Here is a 13,563-nt window from a genome sequence, read left to right as displayed (position 1 = left end):
AAAAAAAACTTTTAAGCACCTTTATTTTTAAGAGTGTAGTTTATTTTGTGCTGCAGGTACACAACTAATAGATTCTGTCTATATCTTTCTACCTCCTTTCAGGCAATAGACCTGGAAAATAATCTCTTGGCATATCTAATCCATCCTGTCAGCCATGTAAACATTTCAAATACGGCATCTTTTGAATAAAAGGTAATGAAATGCAAAAACCTCCTGGAAAAGTCTTTAGATAGAAGACGAATCAACTGTGCATGCATTTTATTTATTTACTTACTTGCGTGTAGGTATAGAGAAATGCACGTAATTAATTATACAAAATAGTAAAAGGCATTCTATTTCATTCCAGACTAGTATCCAGACCCATTGTGCTCATATGGTGCTATTACCCGCCAGTGCTGCGTGTGGCGCTGTGCTCAGACGCGCTCTTCTCTCCCGGCGAGCGGTCGAAGTGCGCTCGTAGTCCTTCCCTCATTCGGCGGTAAGGCGTGCGAGTGTGCTACGACAGTCTATGCTATTTAAATAAAAAATTTTTCTTCCTCAATACTACTTTAGCTGTACAGTCATGGTAAGTTCTACAGAATCTTTCCCTTTTGGCTTAATATTTGAGGTTTTGTAAAAGAGCGAGGTGGTTTTCATTCATGAATGAGCTGAGAATGCGGCTGCATGCTAGCGTCTGGAACGTAGAGCGGACGTTGTTTTCGGTGGTGATCAATGTTTTGTTAGTAACACTGAGCTCGCATCATCAATGTTTCCACCTGCTATGTTGCATCTAGCTGCTTTCCTAGATAGTTTTTAAAATGCTCTCTGTGTAGAAAGCTAGCTTGCTTTCCTTATGACAAAATCTTAAAGCTCTTAGTGCTGTATTCCTCTGTTCATTTCGCAACGAATCCAACAAGAGTAGCTGCTACTATAAAACGATTAACTAAAGTTTATAATGAGATTTATATATTCTCTTGTTAATAAAATTCTATTGTAAATTGTCAAATCTTCATCAGAAGCCTGCATTTTTTTTGCAGTTATGTCTTTAACCTTGACATTTTTTGGAATTCCCATTAGAATACTTTAGGATTGGTTCCAAATTATGATATGAAATTCCAAACTTAATATTTAACACTGAACTCTTTTCTGCAGAGTTTGCCGCTGAACCCCAAGCCCTTTCTGAACGGTCTCACAGGAAAGCCTGTGATGGTGAAGCTGAAGTGGGGTATGGAGTACAAGGGCTACCTGGTGTCTGTGGATGGCTACATGAACATGCAGGTATTATACGTCATGTTAATAAATCCATCAGTCATTGATTCTGATGTTTTTATGTGCTACACACAATATCAATACCAAACTAGCAGGTCACAAAATGGACAATGTCCATTATTTAGAGCAATGCTCACATCTGAGTTTATATTGATTGTTATAGATTAAGCTGAATGTTGTAAGTAGTCCATATGGGTTAATCGAGCGTTGTTTCTCTACTATATCTAGCTGGCAAACACAGAAGAGTATGTGGATGGAGCATTAGCGGGTCATCTTGGTGAGGTGCTCATCAGGTAAGGTTTTGGATTGAACTTACGGATTTTTGAATCCATAATAAAAAAAATGCATAGTTTGTATTAAATGGTAATAATTGTGTTTCCTTTTCTGCAGGTGTAATAATGTTTTGTACATAAGAGGAGTGGAAGAAGAGGAAGAAGACGGCGAGATGAGAGAATGAAGAGTGAATTGATTTCTTTTTCTTATCGGATTGGTTGTTTTGCAGTTTGTCTGTTTTATGTGAAGTGTCTCTTTTCTTTGTAAAATTGTTAGTTATTTTTTACACTGTAAAAGTTATTGGTGGCACGATGACAAATAAATTGTGCTGTTTGTATGTTTTTGTTATTTCTTTGACTAATATTTGAAGTCAAAATGAAATCAGAATTGACTCTACTTAATGCAACAATTCATAAATGCATGATATTCCAAAGAAAAATACTGTTTTGTGTTTCAGCACTAATTATGAAATATAATACAATGTATAGTCTCTGGTAAAGCCAACTGTCCGGTAATTGCAGATGGACAGAATGAAGTCCCATCTTGTGTCTTTGTAGTAGAAACTGAATATTAGGTTCACTTGGTGACAGGTCACTTTAGTAAATTGGTTCATGAATGCTAAAGTTCACTGTAAGAGTGTATTCAGCATTATTTTCTAAATGATCAATTTGAAGGCAATTATAGTTTTAATTAAGTTATACCGTATGTGTATTAATAGTTTATTTCGTAGCCTATACAGTTAGGTATTAATCTAAAATCATATTTTCCCCAGTAGCCAATTTAAGTAAACTAATACATCCGGCTTTAGACAGATTTGTTCTGGAAAATTACACAGGCAAGAGAAGGATTTATGAATTATGCAGGTTTAAGGACGTGTACAAACAAATGTTACATTTTTGGTGGGTTTTTGTAATAAAGTGTGGCATTTTAACAGATTTAATGATGAAACAAAATACAAAGGCAGGGAAACTCGTTACCTTTTCACAATGCCGTTTGTTTACCTCATACACATAAATCAGCTGAAGATGAATTCCTCCCTCACTGATCATTGGTGATTCAGTTACCTGTTTCCCTTCCGACTTTCGTCCAGTTACCCAATTTTGACTTTGCTAGATATTAACCGACTCTTTTATCCCTGAGCTGTGCTCTGAATCACTTGCACTATAGTTAACCTAACAATGTCTGCAAGCAGTTTCAGACTTCGTCAAGAATGCAACACAAGTGGTGTTAGTTTGTAGAAATGGTGAAAAGTATCTCAGCAGAGATGGGATGCAGAAACTGGCTGTTGTTGATAAAGGCAGTGTGCTGATTGGACAGTAAGTCTTCACTTATTTATTGTGATGAATTCAGCATGTAAGTAAACGCTTGGAAAACATTCATGGTCTTATCTAATAGGCTATTGAAAAATGTATTGTATCTTTGTAAACAATTTTAATGAGCTATTTTTATAGTAAATTTATTTTTAGGATAAAATATAAAAAAAAAAGCATTGAAGACTGCTTTGAAAAAATATTTTTCATAGCTCCCTTAAAGGGAGATTAGATGTATTGCACGAAGTTGTTAAAATACAAAAAGCGGTCTGCTTTTATTTAATTAATTAATTATATTGGTACAAAATTGTTCACAGAAATTAGAAAAATCTCCTTTGGGAGAAAAGTTTTCTTTTCTGGTTATTTTGGCTAGACTCCAGTAATTATAAATAACTTTATAAAATAACAATTTAAGTATATGGGCTGTCCTCGTTTAGCCGTGTGTGTGTGTACCTGGTATTTGTCACATTGTGGGGACCCACAGGGATAGTAATACCAGTAGATTTTGACCTTGTGGCAACATTTTTTAGGTCCTCATGAGGAAAGCTTATAAATCATACAAAATGAATTTTTTTGAAAATCTAAAAATGCAGAAAGTTTCCTGTGAGGTTTAGGTGTAGGGTTGGTGTAGAAAGCATTATGTCTATGGAATGTCCCCATAAAACCTGGAAGCACAATGTCTGTGTGTGTGTGTGTGTGTAGTGATGGACTAATTAAAGCTGTTGGACCAGCAGAAATCATTTAGTCTCAGTTCAAAGTAGCAAAGTTTGACAATGTTCTGGATGCTTCTGGCATGTGTGTCATCCCTGGTAAGTGTTACGTCTACCACCGTTTCTGTTGACAATTCCTTTAAAAAAAGGAATATATCTATATATCTATATATATATATATATATATATATAGTTTTTTTTTTTTTTTTTGTTTAGATCAACTCTAATTAAGTACTACCATGTTAAAAAGATGAATAACAATGACAAAACACAACAAAATGACAAAAACCAAAACTAAAATTAGTGAAAAATGAGATTTAGATTCAGATATAGGTTTGGATTATAACTGGTGCTTGATGGGACTTGATAGGGAGGTTGTTATAATTTGAGCTCTCTTCCCCTCTGTTGCAGGTGGGAACATCTGGTCTACCAGTTCAGAGGCCATCAGGAGCTCATCAGATATGTGATAATCAAAGGTGAGATTGTTTATGAAAATGACAAAGTCTTGAACCTTTGAGGATCCTGCACCACGACCAATCCCTCAATGAATCAATGTGGTAAAATGATATTACCATGGTTAGTAAACCACATGGAGCCATACTCAATCATATATTATGTTTTATTGATAAATTATGCATAAATAAATAATTTGTATAAATATTCACACAAATTAAAGGTTATTCTTAAATGTTGTTATGTGTACTTGTATTTTATAATTGTCTTACTGTATGGCTGCTACCTTGGCCAGGTCTCTCTTGTAAAAGAGATTTTAAATCTCAATGAGACTTCCTGGTTAAATAAAGGTTAAATTCTGTTTACAAAAGCTGTATAAACTCATACAAACTTGTTTTGTGTCAGTGCATACTTCCATCTCCAAAATGTTTCTGTCATCGTAAAGGAAATGCACGGTTTAGTACCAGCTCCATCTTCTCTCCTCCTAATGCACATGCATCTAACACACACAGCAGTCTTTGATTGGTCAACTGGTTTGCAGTGGCGATCAAGTCAGCTGTTGGAGAAGAAAGAGAAACCAGATATAAATATTTAGCTAATACATTCCCACAGAAAATAAAAAAGTTTTAATGGTAGTTGTAATTTTTATTTAATTGAAATAAAAATAATTCTCACATATAAGTAGCTTTACCATAGGCTTAATTTAAAAAACAAGACAAAACAAAAACACTGGCATTTTTTAGCAGAATGCAAATTTTTTTTGTGGATGAAAGCATTATCGAATAAACTAAAATGACAATTGAAAAATAACACTGAAATTCGTTCTGGATAAATAAACTCCATTTCCTTCATATTTACCAGGGCTTGGGGGCGGGAAGTGTGGTGAAAAGCCTCCGTGTGATAGGATAGACTCCCAGGAGTTATTGTGCGAAAGGGGGAGGGGCATCCAGTGCAAGTTTCCCGGGGAAGCAGGTAGAAAAAGAACATCAAGCATCACTCCATCTGATAGAGCTTAAGTAGAGAAATAAAAACATTTGATCACAATACTACAAACACGCTGTGACTAACAGTAACTTCATGTAAAAAATACATGTTTGTGTGTGTGTGTGTTTTAAATGTGCACCTCTCATTGTCAGAGTGAAGTAGCCAGTGTAGCAGGAGGCGGGACTAAATGACTCCAGCTCTCTCTGTGGGAGGAGCTTGTGAAAGTTGTTAACCTGCAGCCCCACGGCAACAGCCTGGACGTGCCGCCGCTCATAACAGAAAATCCGTGGCAAAGTTTCAATGGCAACACGTGTCAGCCCCAGGCGGGAGGTCATGGGACTAGTGGGCGGCGTCGAGAACTCTTCGTCTTCATCTTCATCATTACTGTCATCTTCCTGTTCTCCGAGTAGAAACTCCATGGCACCATCAAACAGGGAAAAATCTGCAGGGCACAGGGACACAACTATCTTTCTCTGTACATTCATAGCAGAATTTGCTTTTGGCAAAGGATTTCTGTCATTTTCATTGTTAATCCTGATTAGCTTTCTGGTTAACTATGAAGTGATGTGCAGGATGCATCCAGTCATTTTTATGGCTCTCACCTCTCTCTGCATCATCCTCCATTGCAAGTGGTTGCAGAGGTGGGGCCACCCTGAAGAAGAGAGTATTATTATTCTCCACTCAATAACAGCAGTTCTTTTCTATCAGACAGAAACCAAACATTCTTACCTCTTTCTAGGACTAGTACTGCTGAAAAGTTTCCGCTTCACAGGTGTCCTGAGAGGTTCAGACCTGTGGTAGAAACACTTATAAATTAACTTGAAGGTCAGTTCACCCAAAAATGAAAACGTAATAAAATAAAGATCTCCTATGATCTTTCTTCTTAGAAAATCAAAAGGAGGGCTTTAGCTGCTCAGTTCCATGACGTGACAGTGAAGGAAAACAACTGCTGTCGTGTTCCACAGAAGTTATCGAATCTCATTTACACTTCTGCTTATGTTGCAGGTTGCAAGACATTTTTGGACAAATTTATCTATACACACACCCCTCTCTTTGCCGTCGTACTCTAGGACTGAGTGGAGCTGATGGAAGATCTGAATACTGTGTTCGCCCACTGTCCTATAAAAGGAAAGAAAATAGAGTTTTAGTAAAAAGAGTTACGCTGCCGTTCAGTTTGGGGTCTTTAATTGTTATGTTGTTGGTTGTATAATAGTGGGGGTTATTTGTTGCCGTCTATGTACCTCTCTATGATGGTAGCAGGCTGCAGTGATGACACACTGAACAGCAAACTGCCGTTTCTCTCTATAATTTAACTTCTCACATTCTAATTTCATCTCTCCTCCACTGATGAGACCAGCTTCCCCTGCAAACACACACTAAAATTAGTCACAGGAAGAGCATGAAATGACATGTTAAGTATCAAAACCTGAAATGGTACAGCCACACATCTGACTACTGAATTAATTTCATCACAGTAAACAGTGCAGGCTGTCGTTATCTGGCATTATTCCATGCTTAGTCCATTCAAAAACATATATATTTTTTACATAAACACTGGCAAAATCTAGAAGCATTCTCAAATCGTTTTCTGCTTCTCACCTTGTCTGTTTTCCATGAAGTTATGTAATGAAACAGGAAGTGGTGGGTAGCTGAAATATCCTCCAATCACAGCTCTTTCCAGCAGACTGCTCTCATCCACCTGCTTCAGCCAGTGAAGAAACTGCCGGATGGGCCGTATCCCTCTGTATGGCATCATGGGGTGAGACCCTGTGCCTGTTTTTATGTTTGAAAATAATAGCATTGGATTCTTTTAAATCTTTAATACTGATTTTTTAAAAATGTTTTTAAAAGAAGTCTCTTAAGCTCAGGCTGCATTTGTTTGATCAAAAGTACAGTAAAAGCAGTAATATAGTAAAATACTATTACAATTTAAAATATTGTTTTCTATTTTATAATAGCATTTATTCCTGTGATGCAAAGCTGAATTTTCAGCATCATTACTCCAGTCTTCAGTGTCACATGATCCTTCAGAAATCAGTCTAATATGCTGATTTGCTGCTCAAGAAACACTTATCATCAATGCTGAAAGCTGCTTGTACTGCTTAAAATTTTTGTGGAAAACAAACAAAGTTCAAAACAGCATTTATTTCAAATAGAAATCTTTTGTAACCTTATAAATGTCTTTACTGTTACTTATGATCAATTTAATGCTTCCTTGCTGAATAAAGGTTATAACTTGTCAACAATTTTTTACTGAGCCCAAATATTTAAACAGTATATTATATTTTCCGATTTATAAAAGTGTTATTCACCTGTGCAGTAAACCTGGGTCAGCGATGTGTTGGTAAGATATTCAAAAGTTGTTGCTCTGTCAACTGCACTCCTGATCAGCTTTAGTCTGGCGCAGACAAGCAGTGCCACTGAATAGAATAAAATAATCAACATTGATGGCTTGTCTATAATGATGATACAGAGACAGTGAAGAAAACTTCTTACTTGGATAGATACGGCTTTGAATGTCAGGCTGTGACGTGGAGAAAAGCTTGATCGTGATCGGCTTGTCTGATGTTCTGTCTGCCAGTTGAAGCCAACGATACTCCTCTATTTCTGACCTTTGCCCATCTGTAAGGGGAAAGGTCTTCAGTCTCTTGGCTAAAGATACATCTTGAGCATCTTTCTGTGTGTACCGAACGTCTCACCTTTCCTCCTGACACGTTCTGGTCGACCCACAAAGATCACAACACCAATGACATCACAGATGTGGCCTTGTGGAGAACTTGGAAGCTCCTGTCTGTAAACCACAATCACTTAGTACATTTCTTTAAAAGATACTGGGACTGTGATTTTGTACACATACCCACAGATGAATGAATGAGACAGCTCTGGTAAAATCCAGTCTGGAGAAATCTGGTTCTTGGGGATGATCGTTATTTGAGCAGTGGGGTTCCTGGAATTAAGACTGATCTCTGAAGGATGAACATACGGTACAAAGAAACAAAATATGTATGAATAGCATCCATGTTATAAATAAGAACTATTTTTTTGAACTTATTCATATAATGCAACATACACTACCATTCAAAAGTTTGGGTCAGTAATTAAAAAAAAAGACATTTTAAAACATTAATGATAAATTACATTTGAAAACATGTTAAAATAAAACATTTAAAAAAAATAGCTTTTTACTCACAATATTACTATTTTACTGTATTTTATATCAAATAAATGCAGGCTCGGTGAGCATAAAAGACTTCAAAAACATAAACACAAAACGTTTGAAAGGTAGTGTGTATGTCATAACTTCATATGTTAGATGAGTTTAATGTTCTTTCTACCAATGTGTGGCTCTGAATCCTGCCCTGTGCGGCTGCTGTAACTCTCCTTGACTCTGTAGCGACACAATCTTACAACTTGACCCGGATGAAGGATTCGGTACCATTCCAGACAGACTGTGTTCCACAGCACAACACAAGCACTGGATGAGCCGTCACCGACCTGCAGCTCTGCCTGAGGAAAACAGATTGATGAAAGAATTTAATTCAACGTCAAACCTTGTGATGCATAACTAAAATTAAACATTTTAGACTGGCATACAGATGAGATGAAACAGTTGAAGATAAAGTTGAATAGTTGAAATGAGAAGTGCCCACAATATTAGTCAATAAACATCAAATATCGACCAACACAATAAAAAAAAAAAAAAATCACAGAATCTTGATATACTGAATCTCTGTTTATTAGAATCTTTCTTACCAAAGAAACTTGTATTCTTCCAAAAATTACTACACACGTTAAAACAATATTTATTTTATTATATATGACCAGGTTCCTAGTGTTAACAAATATTTGCATGGGAAAGGATGTCTTGCATTTGACCTCTGACCTTATAAGGACATTCGCATTTCTGATCTGCTTTCCCATAATAAATCAGTCTGGATTTGTGAAGGATCCGCACACACAGAGCGCCCCGGTACCGCCGAGATCCACTCAAGAAATGCCTGTGTACTTCTGCGAGGGAAACCGTGGACCCAATATCTGCCACCAGAAACAAAGGCATATGCATGAATTTCATTTGTGTTCCACAGAAAAAAAAAGTCAGTCATGCAGGTTGAGGGTGAGTAAATCATCATAGAATTTATTATTTTATTATTTGGAGTGAATTATCCCGTTATGTTTGAAGGTTATATTTCATGGTTAAAAGCCACTGCACAATAAACATTTTGGTATGCCAATTTCTCTAACTGTCTAAAGTTTTGCACTTCTGTTTAAAATCTTAATTATCTAAATTTAAAATCCAGCTTTTAAAAAACATTTTGAAACAATACACTGTATGGGTCAAACTTATCGATTTTTCTTTTATGCCAAAAATCATCAGAATATTAAGTAAACATCATGTTCCATGAAGACATTTTGTAAATTTCCTACTGTAAACATATCAAAACTTAATTTTTGGTAAGTAATATGCATTGCTAAAGACTTAATTTGGACAACTTTAAATGCAATTTTCTCAAAATTTTGATTTTTTTTGCACCCTCAGATTCCAGATTTTCAAATAGTTATATCTCAAATATTTTTCCTATCCAAACAAACCATACATCAATGGAAAGCTTATTTATTCAGCTTTCAGATAACATTTTTTCATGTGTGAGAGAAGTATCGATGTTGGTGAAATCCAGTTAATAATACAACAATGTTAAGTATTTTAGAGGGAAGGTGAAAACTATGGATCCCAAGTTATATGTTTATAAGTGAGTGATTCCCTCAAATGCCTCCTGGGCATCTTACACACCATCTATCTCCTCGTCAGAGTCCTCCGCGTCGGGTTCAGAGGCAGCCGCGTCGCGCCACATCTCTCCACAGAAGTCGTGATTATTCCACAGCGGCAGATAGGCGCTTCTGCGGGCTCTGAGAGGACCTGCGCTCGGCTCTGCTCCCATCCACGGAATGGCCCTCACATTGACGGAGGAGAGCGCCCTCAGAGCGGCATCGCCGCCGGAGAGTCGGTCCACCTCCAGACTGCACACATGAAAAGACGCGCTGTCTTCCCCGCGGCTGAGCTCCACATGCCGTACGACGGAGCCGCAGTGGAGCGCATTGACGCTGATGAGTCTGTTCACAGCGGGATCCAGAGACACGCGGATCTTACAGTCTCCATCCGTGATAGTGGCGTCAAACAGACTCTCTGACATGGAAATGCTGTCCGGGAAACGGAGCGCGAAGTCCGCGTCTCTGCCGTAGCGCTCCAGAGAGATCAGGTACAGCGGTTCCGAGCGGGTTCGCGCTCTTGGGGAGGAAGATGTGTTGGATATTAACCTGTTTAGGGTCTTTTTGAGTGTGCAGCACTCAGAGGAGCTGCCTGACAGCGCGGACATGTTTGCGCGACCACAATAACAATGCCGCAAAGCATTATGGGAGATGTAGTCCTAACTAAAAGCAACTTGCAACTGGCACTGACATGTCTGAAAATATCTAAGGCACGTTTAAAAAAAATATATATATATATAGCCCACTTAAACATATTCTAATTTAACTAAGGTCTAATCCTGGTTTAATCTAACCCCTGCCTGTGAAACCAGGCTATGATGCTGAAATCAAGAATGAAATGAAATAAGAAATAGACAAAAATAAAATAGAAAAAAAGCAATTCTCGAAAATGAAAGAATAAACAGAAAAAAATTTAAATAAAAATATATAGTAGAAATATGAAGTATATATATGAATTATATTTGAAGAAAGAAAATTAAATATATAAAGAAAAAATGAAATGAATGAAATTATTTTTTAATTATAAAAAGTTTGAAATAAAAATGTTTAGAAAATAGTTAAAAAATATGAATAATAAAGAAATAAATTAAATAAATATTGACATAGTGTAACAGCACGGCCAGGCTCTCCGCCCAGCCAATTACCACGATCCACGTCACCTGAGTTCTGATCACACGCACCTGCACCCCATCAACATCATCACCCAGAACCACACAAAAGCACTCACCTCCAGTTACTCTGTGTCCGATCTCGTTAATCCAACATGGACTCCATTCCTGCAAGCCAAACTCGATGAGTATTACCTCCTATACATTACCTGTTGTACTTACCTCCTGTTCTCCGTCCCGTTGTCTCCCTGTGTCCAGATTGTTCCTCTCCGTGGTCAGTTTCTCAGTCGCCCCGATCCTCATCGGCTGCTCCGCTTCTCGCTCCTGGAAAGCACAAAGACAACACTCAGTTCCTTCCCCATTGGCATCCCAAGCCTCTTCTAAGCGGACTCTCACCTCTCATCCCCAGCCGCACTCATCCACTGCACGATCTCTGCAAATAGTTACTGTGTGTTACACTTACCTCTGTGTCCGGCTGCGTCCTTAACAGAAGATCGGACCTACACCGTTGACACGATGAGCTCGCCGGATCCCTTCCAAGAGCTCGTGGACTCGCTGAAGAGGTTCCTCACACACTCTGCGGCTCCATCACCACCCTCCACTCCGCCAGTTCCGCCAACCGCCAGTTCTCCTTCGCCTGTGATGTTCGCCAGTCCCATGGCCCGACCAGCGCCCTACTCTGGTGAGCCCGAGGAATGCAATGGTTTCCTAATGCAGTGTTCGCTCACGATCGATCTTCACCCTCAGATGTGCACCACAGAGCAATCTAAGATAGCGTTTATGATCACCTCCCTCTCCGGACCAGCGCTGAAATGGGCAGAGACGATCATGACTCAGGCCGGCCCCCGCTACTCAATCCTTCGCCCAGTTCACAGCCCATTTCCGCGAAGTATTCAGTCACTCTCTCCTGGGGATTCCTCTGTGGGCGAACAACTGTATCAGCTGCGACAGGGCTCTACGACCATCCACGAGTATTCCCTCAAATTCCGTACCCTCCCGGCCTCGAGCGGATGGAACAAACCCTCCTTATTGACTGCTTTCCGCCAAGGCTTAGATCCACCAGTCCGCCTTCAACTCGCTGCCTATGATGACACCTACGGGCTTGAGAAGTTCATTCAATTGGCCATTCGCTGCTCAAATAGGATGCATGCCGTTCCGACTCCATGGCTTCCCCCATCTCAAGCCCTCCTTAATCTTTCCAACCTGCAACCAGGGACCAGCCCGAGCCCATGCTCACCGACTCCTACCGCCTAACACCGGCAGAAAGACGGAGACGTTTGCAGGGGGGCTTGTGCCTATATTGTGGAGACAGCACTCACAGGATCCAGGAATGCCCTACCCGTCCTTCTCGTCTCTTGGTGAGTGGTATTCGGCCATCCTTCCCTAAGATGAAACCCTTAACCACTCAGGCTCAGCTAACCGTTGGTACCACTTCCCTATCAGTCACCATCCTCCTCGACTCTGGGTCAGAGGGGAATTTCATCGCAGGGTCCCTCTGCAAACAGCTCCAGACCCTCGCCACAGAGACCGCCTACCAAGTTCAAACCATAACAGGTAAATCCCTTTCACATCGTCATGTGAGACGCTGCGTTGGGCCCCTACAGTTGCGCATAGGGATTTTACATCATGAGACAATTCACCTGTTGGTTCTGGAGGAGTCGAGTGTAGACATCATCCTGGATCTCCCTTGGCTGGTTAAACACAACCCTATTCTGTCGTGGCATACCGGAGACATCCTAAAATGGGATAACTGCTGTTTCCCTCAGTGCTTCCCTCAAATACCTCGACCCTCTCCAGGAAGGCCCTTACCACTCCACGCTACCACCATCAAGAGCCCTGTCGCCCAGCAGTCAGTGGATATTCCAGCCGAGTACGCCCAATATCATGACGTCTTCTGCCCAAGGAGAGCCTCCCAACTACCACCACATCGGCCATGACACTGTGCCATCGACCTACTTCCGGGTGAGCCAGTACCGCGGGGCAAGATTTACCTGCGCTCATTACCTGAGCAGAAGGCCATGGAGGAGTACATCGAGGAGGCTCTGAGGCAAGGATACATCACACCATCTACCTCCCCTGCTGCTTCCAGCTTCTTTGTGACAAAGAAGGATGGAGGTCTCTGACCCTGCATAGATTACCGGAAACTTAACGATATCACCGTCAAGTACCGCTATCCCCTTCCTCTTGTCCCAGCAGCCTTGGAGCAATTGCGCGGTGCCACCATCTTCACCAAGTTGGACCTCCGCAGCGCATACAATCTCATTCGAATCCAGGAAGGGGATGAATGGAAAACAGCTTTTGTCATGCCCACCTGCCATTATGAATATAGGGTTATGCCCTATGGGCTCGTCAACGCCCCCTCCGTTTGCCAGGGATTCATGAATGAGGTGCTCCGAGAGTTCCTCCACCGCTTCGTCATCGTCTACATTGACGATATATTGAGCTACTCTCGGAGCCGGGCCGAACATCGCCAACACGTTGCGGAGGTCCTCAGCAGCTTCGCAAACATCATCTCTACCTAAAAGCTGAAAAGTGTACCTTCCACCAACCCTCCGTCCACTTCCTCGGTTACGTCATCAACAGTGGTGGCATCTGCATGGACAAGGGGAAGGTGGAAGCCATTTCTTCCTGGCCATTACCCCAGTCCATCAAAGAACTCCAACGCTTCCTTGGATTCGCTAATTTCTATCGCCGCTTAATTTCCAATTTCAG

General features: G+C 40.2%; 2 protein-coding genes across 2 annotated transcripts; one reads left to right on the top strand and one right to left on the bottom strand.

Annotated features, from left to right (window-relative positions):
* Positions 1–428: 428 nt before the first annotated feature.
* Positions 429–1,951, top strand: snrpf (small nuclear ribonucleoprotein polypeptide F). Its single transcript, XM_079431349.1, has 4 exons — positions 429–565; positions 1,132–1,257; positions 1,477–1,541; positions 1,639–1,951. The coding sequence occupies exons 1-4, from the start codon at positions 563–565 to the stop codon at positions 1,703–1,705; spliced, it is 261 nt and encodes an 86-aa protein (XP_079287475.1). The 5' UTR covers positions 429–562; the 3' UTR covers positions 1,706–1,951.
* Positions 1,952–4,141: 2,190 nt separating this feature from the next.
* LOC306884993 (RPA-related protein RADX-like) lies at positions 4,142–10,483 on the bottom strand. The gene is made up of 15 exons (XM_079441292.1): positions 9,768–10,483; positions 8,862–9,013; positions 8,314–8,485; positions 7,836–7,944; positions 7,678–7,769; positions 7,475–7,600; positions 7,291–7,398; positions 6,578–6,751; positions 6,220–6,341; positions 6,024–6,097; positions 5,708–5,770; positions 5,581–5,630; positions 5,118–5,420; positions 4,853–5,005; positions 4,142–4,550 (listed from the first exon to the last, which is right to left on the bottom strand). The coding sequence occupies exons 1-15, from the start codon at positions 10,348–10,350 to the stop codon at positions 4,429–4,431; spliced, it is 2,403 nt and encodes an 800-aa protein (XP_079297418.1). The 5' UTR covers positions 10,351–10,483; the 3' UTR covers positions 4,142–4,428.
* Between the last annotated feature and the right edge of the window lie 3,080 nt (positions 10,484–13,563).

The sequence above is a fragment of the Barbus barbus genome, assembly GCF_936440315.1.
Source record: "Barbus barbus genome assembly, chromosome: 2".
Lineage (NCBI taxonomy): Eukaryota > Metazoa > Chordata > Actinopteri > Cypriniformes > Cyprinidae > Barbus > Barbus barbus.
Note: the sequence above shows the minus strand (reverse complement) of the source record. Positions and strands in the feature narration are given on the sequence as shown.

Excerpts from the sequence above, each read along its gene's own strand:
- LOC306884993 (XM_079441292.1), bottom strand. The coding sequence starts at position 10,350 with ATGTCCGCGCTGTCAGGCAGCTCCTCTGAGTGCTGCACACTCAAAAAG. Across the intron at positions 7,601-7,677 it reads AGAACGTGTCAGGAGGAAAG|ATGGGCAAAGGTCAGAAATA; the intron begins GTGAGACGTTCG and ends TTCCCCTTACAG. Across the intron at positions 5,631-5,707 it reads AGTACTAGTCCTAGAAAGAG|GGTGGCCCCACCTCTGCAAC; the intron begins GTAAGAATGTTT and ends TCTCTTCTTCAG.
- snrpf (XM_079431349.1), top strand. Across the intron at positions 1,258-1,476 it reads ATGGCTACATGAACATGCAG|CTGGCAAACACAGAAGAGTA; the intron begins GTATTATACGTC and ends TACTATATCTAG. Across the intron at positions 1,542-1,638 it reads CTTGGTGAGGTGCTCATCAG|GTGTAATAATGTTTTGTACA; the intron begins GTAAGGTTTTGG and ends CCTTTTCTGCAG.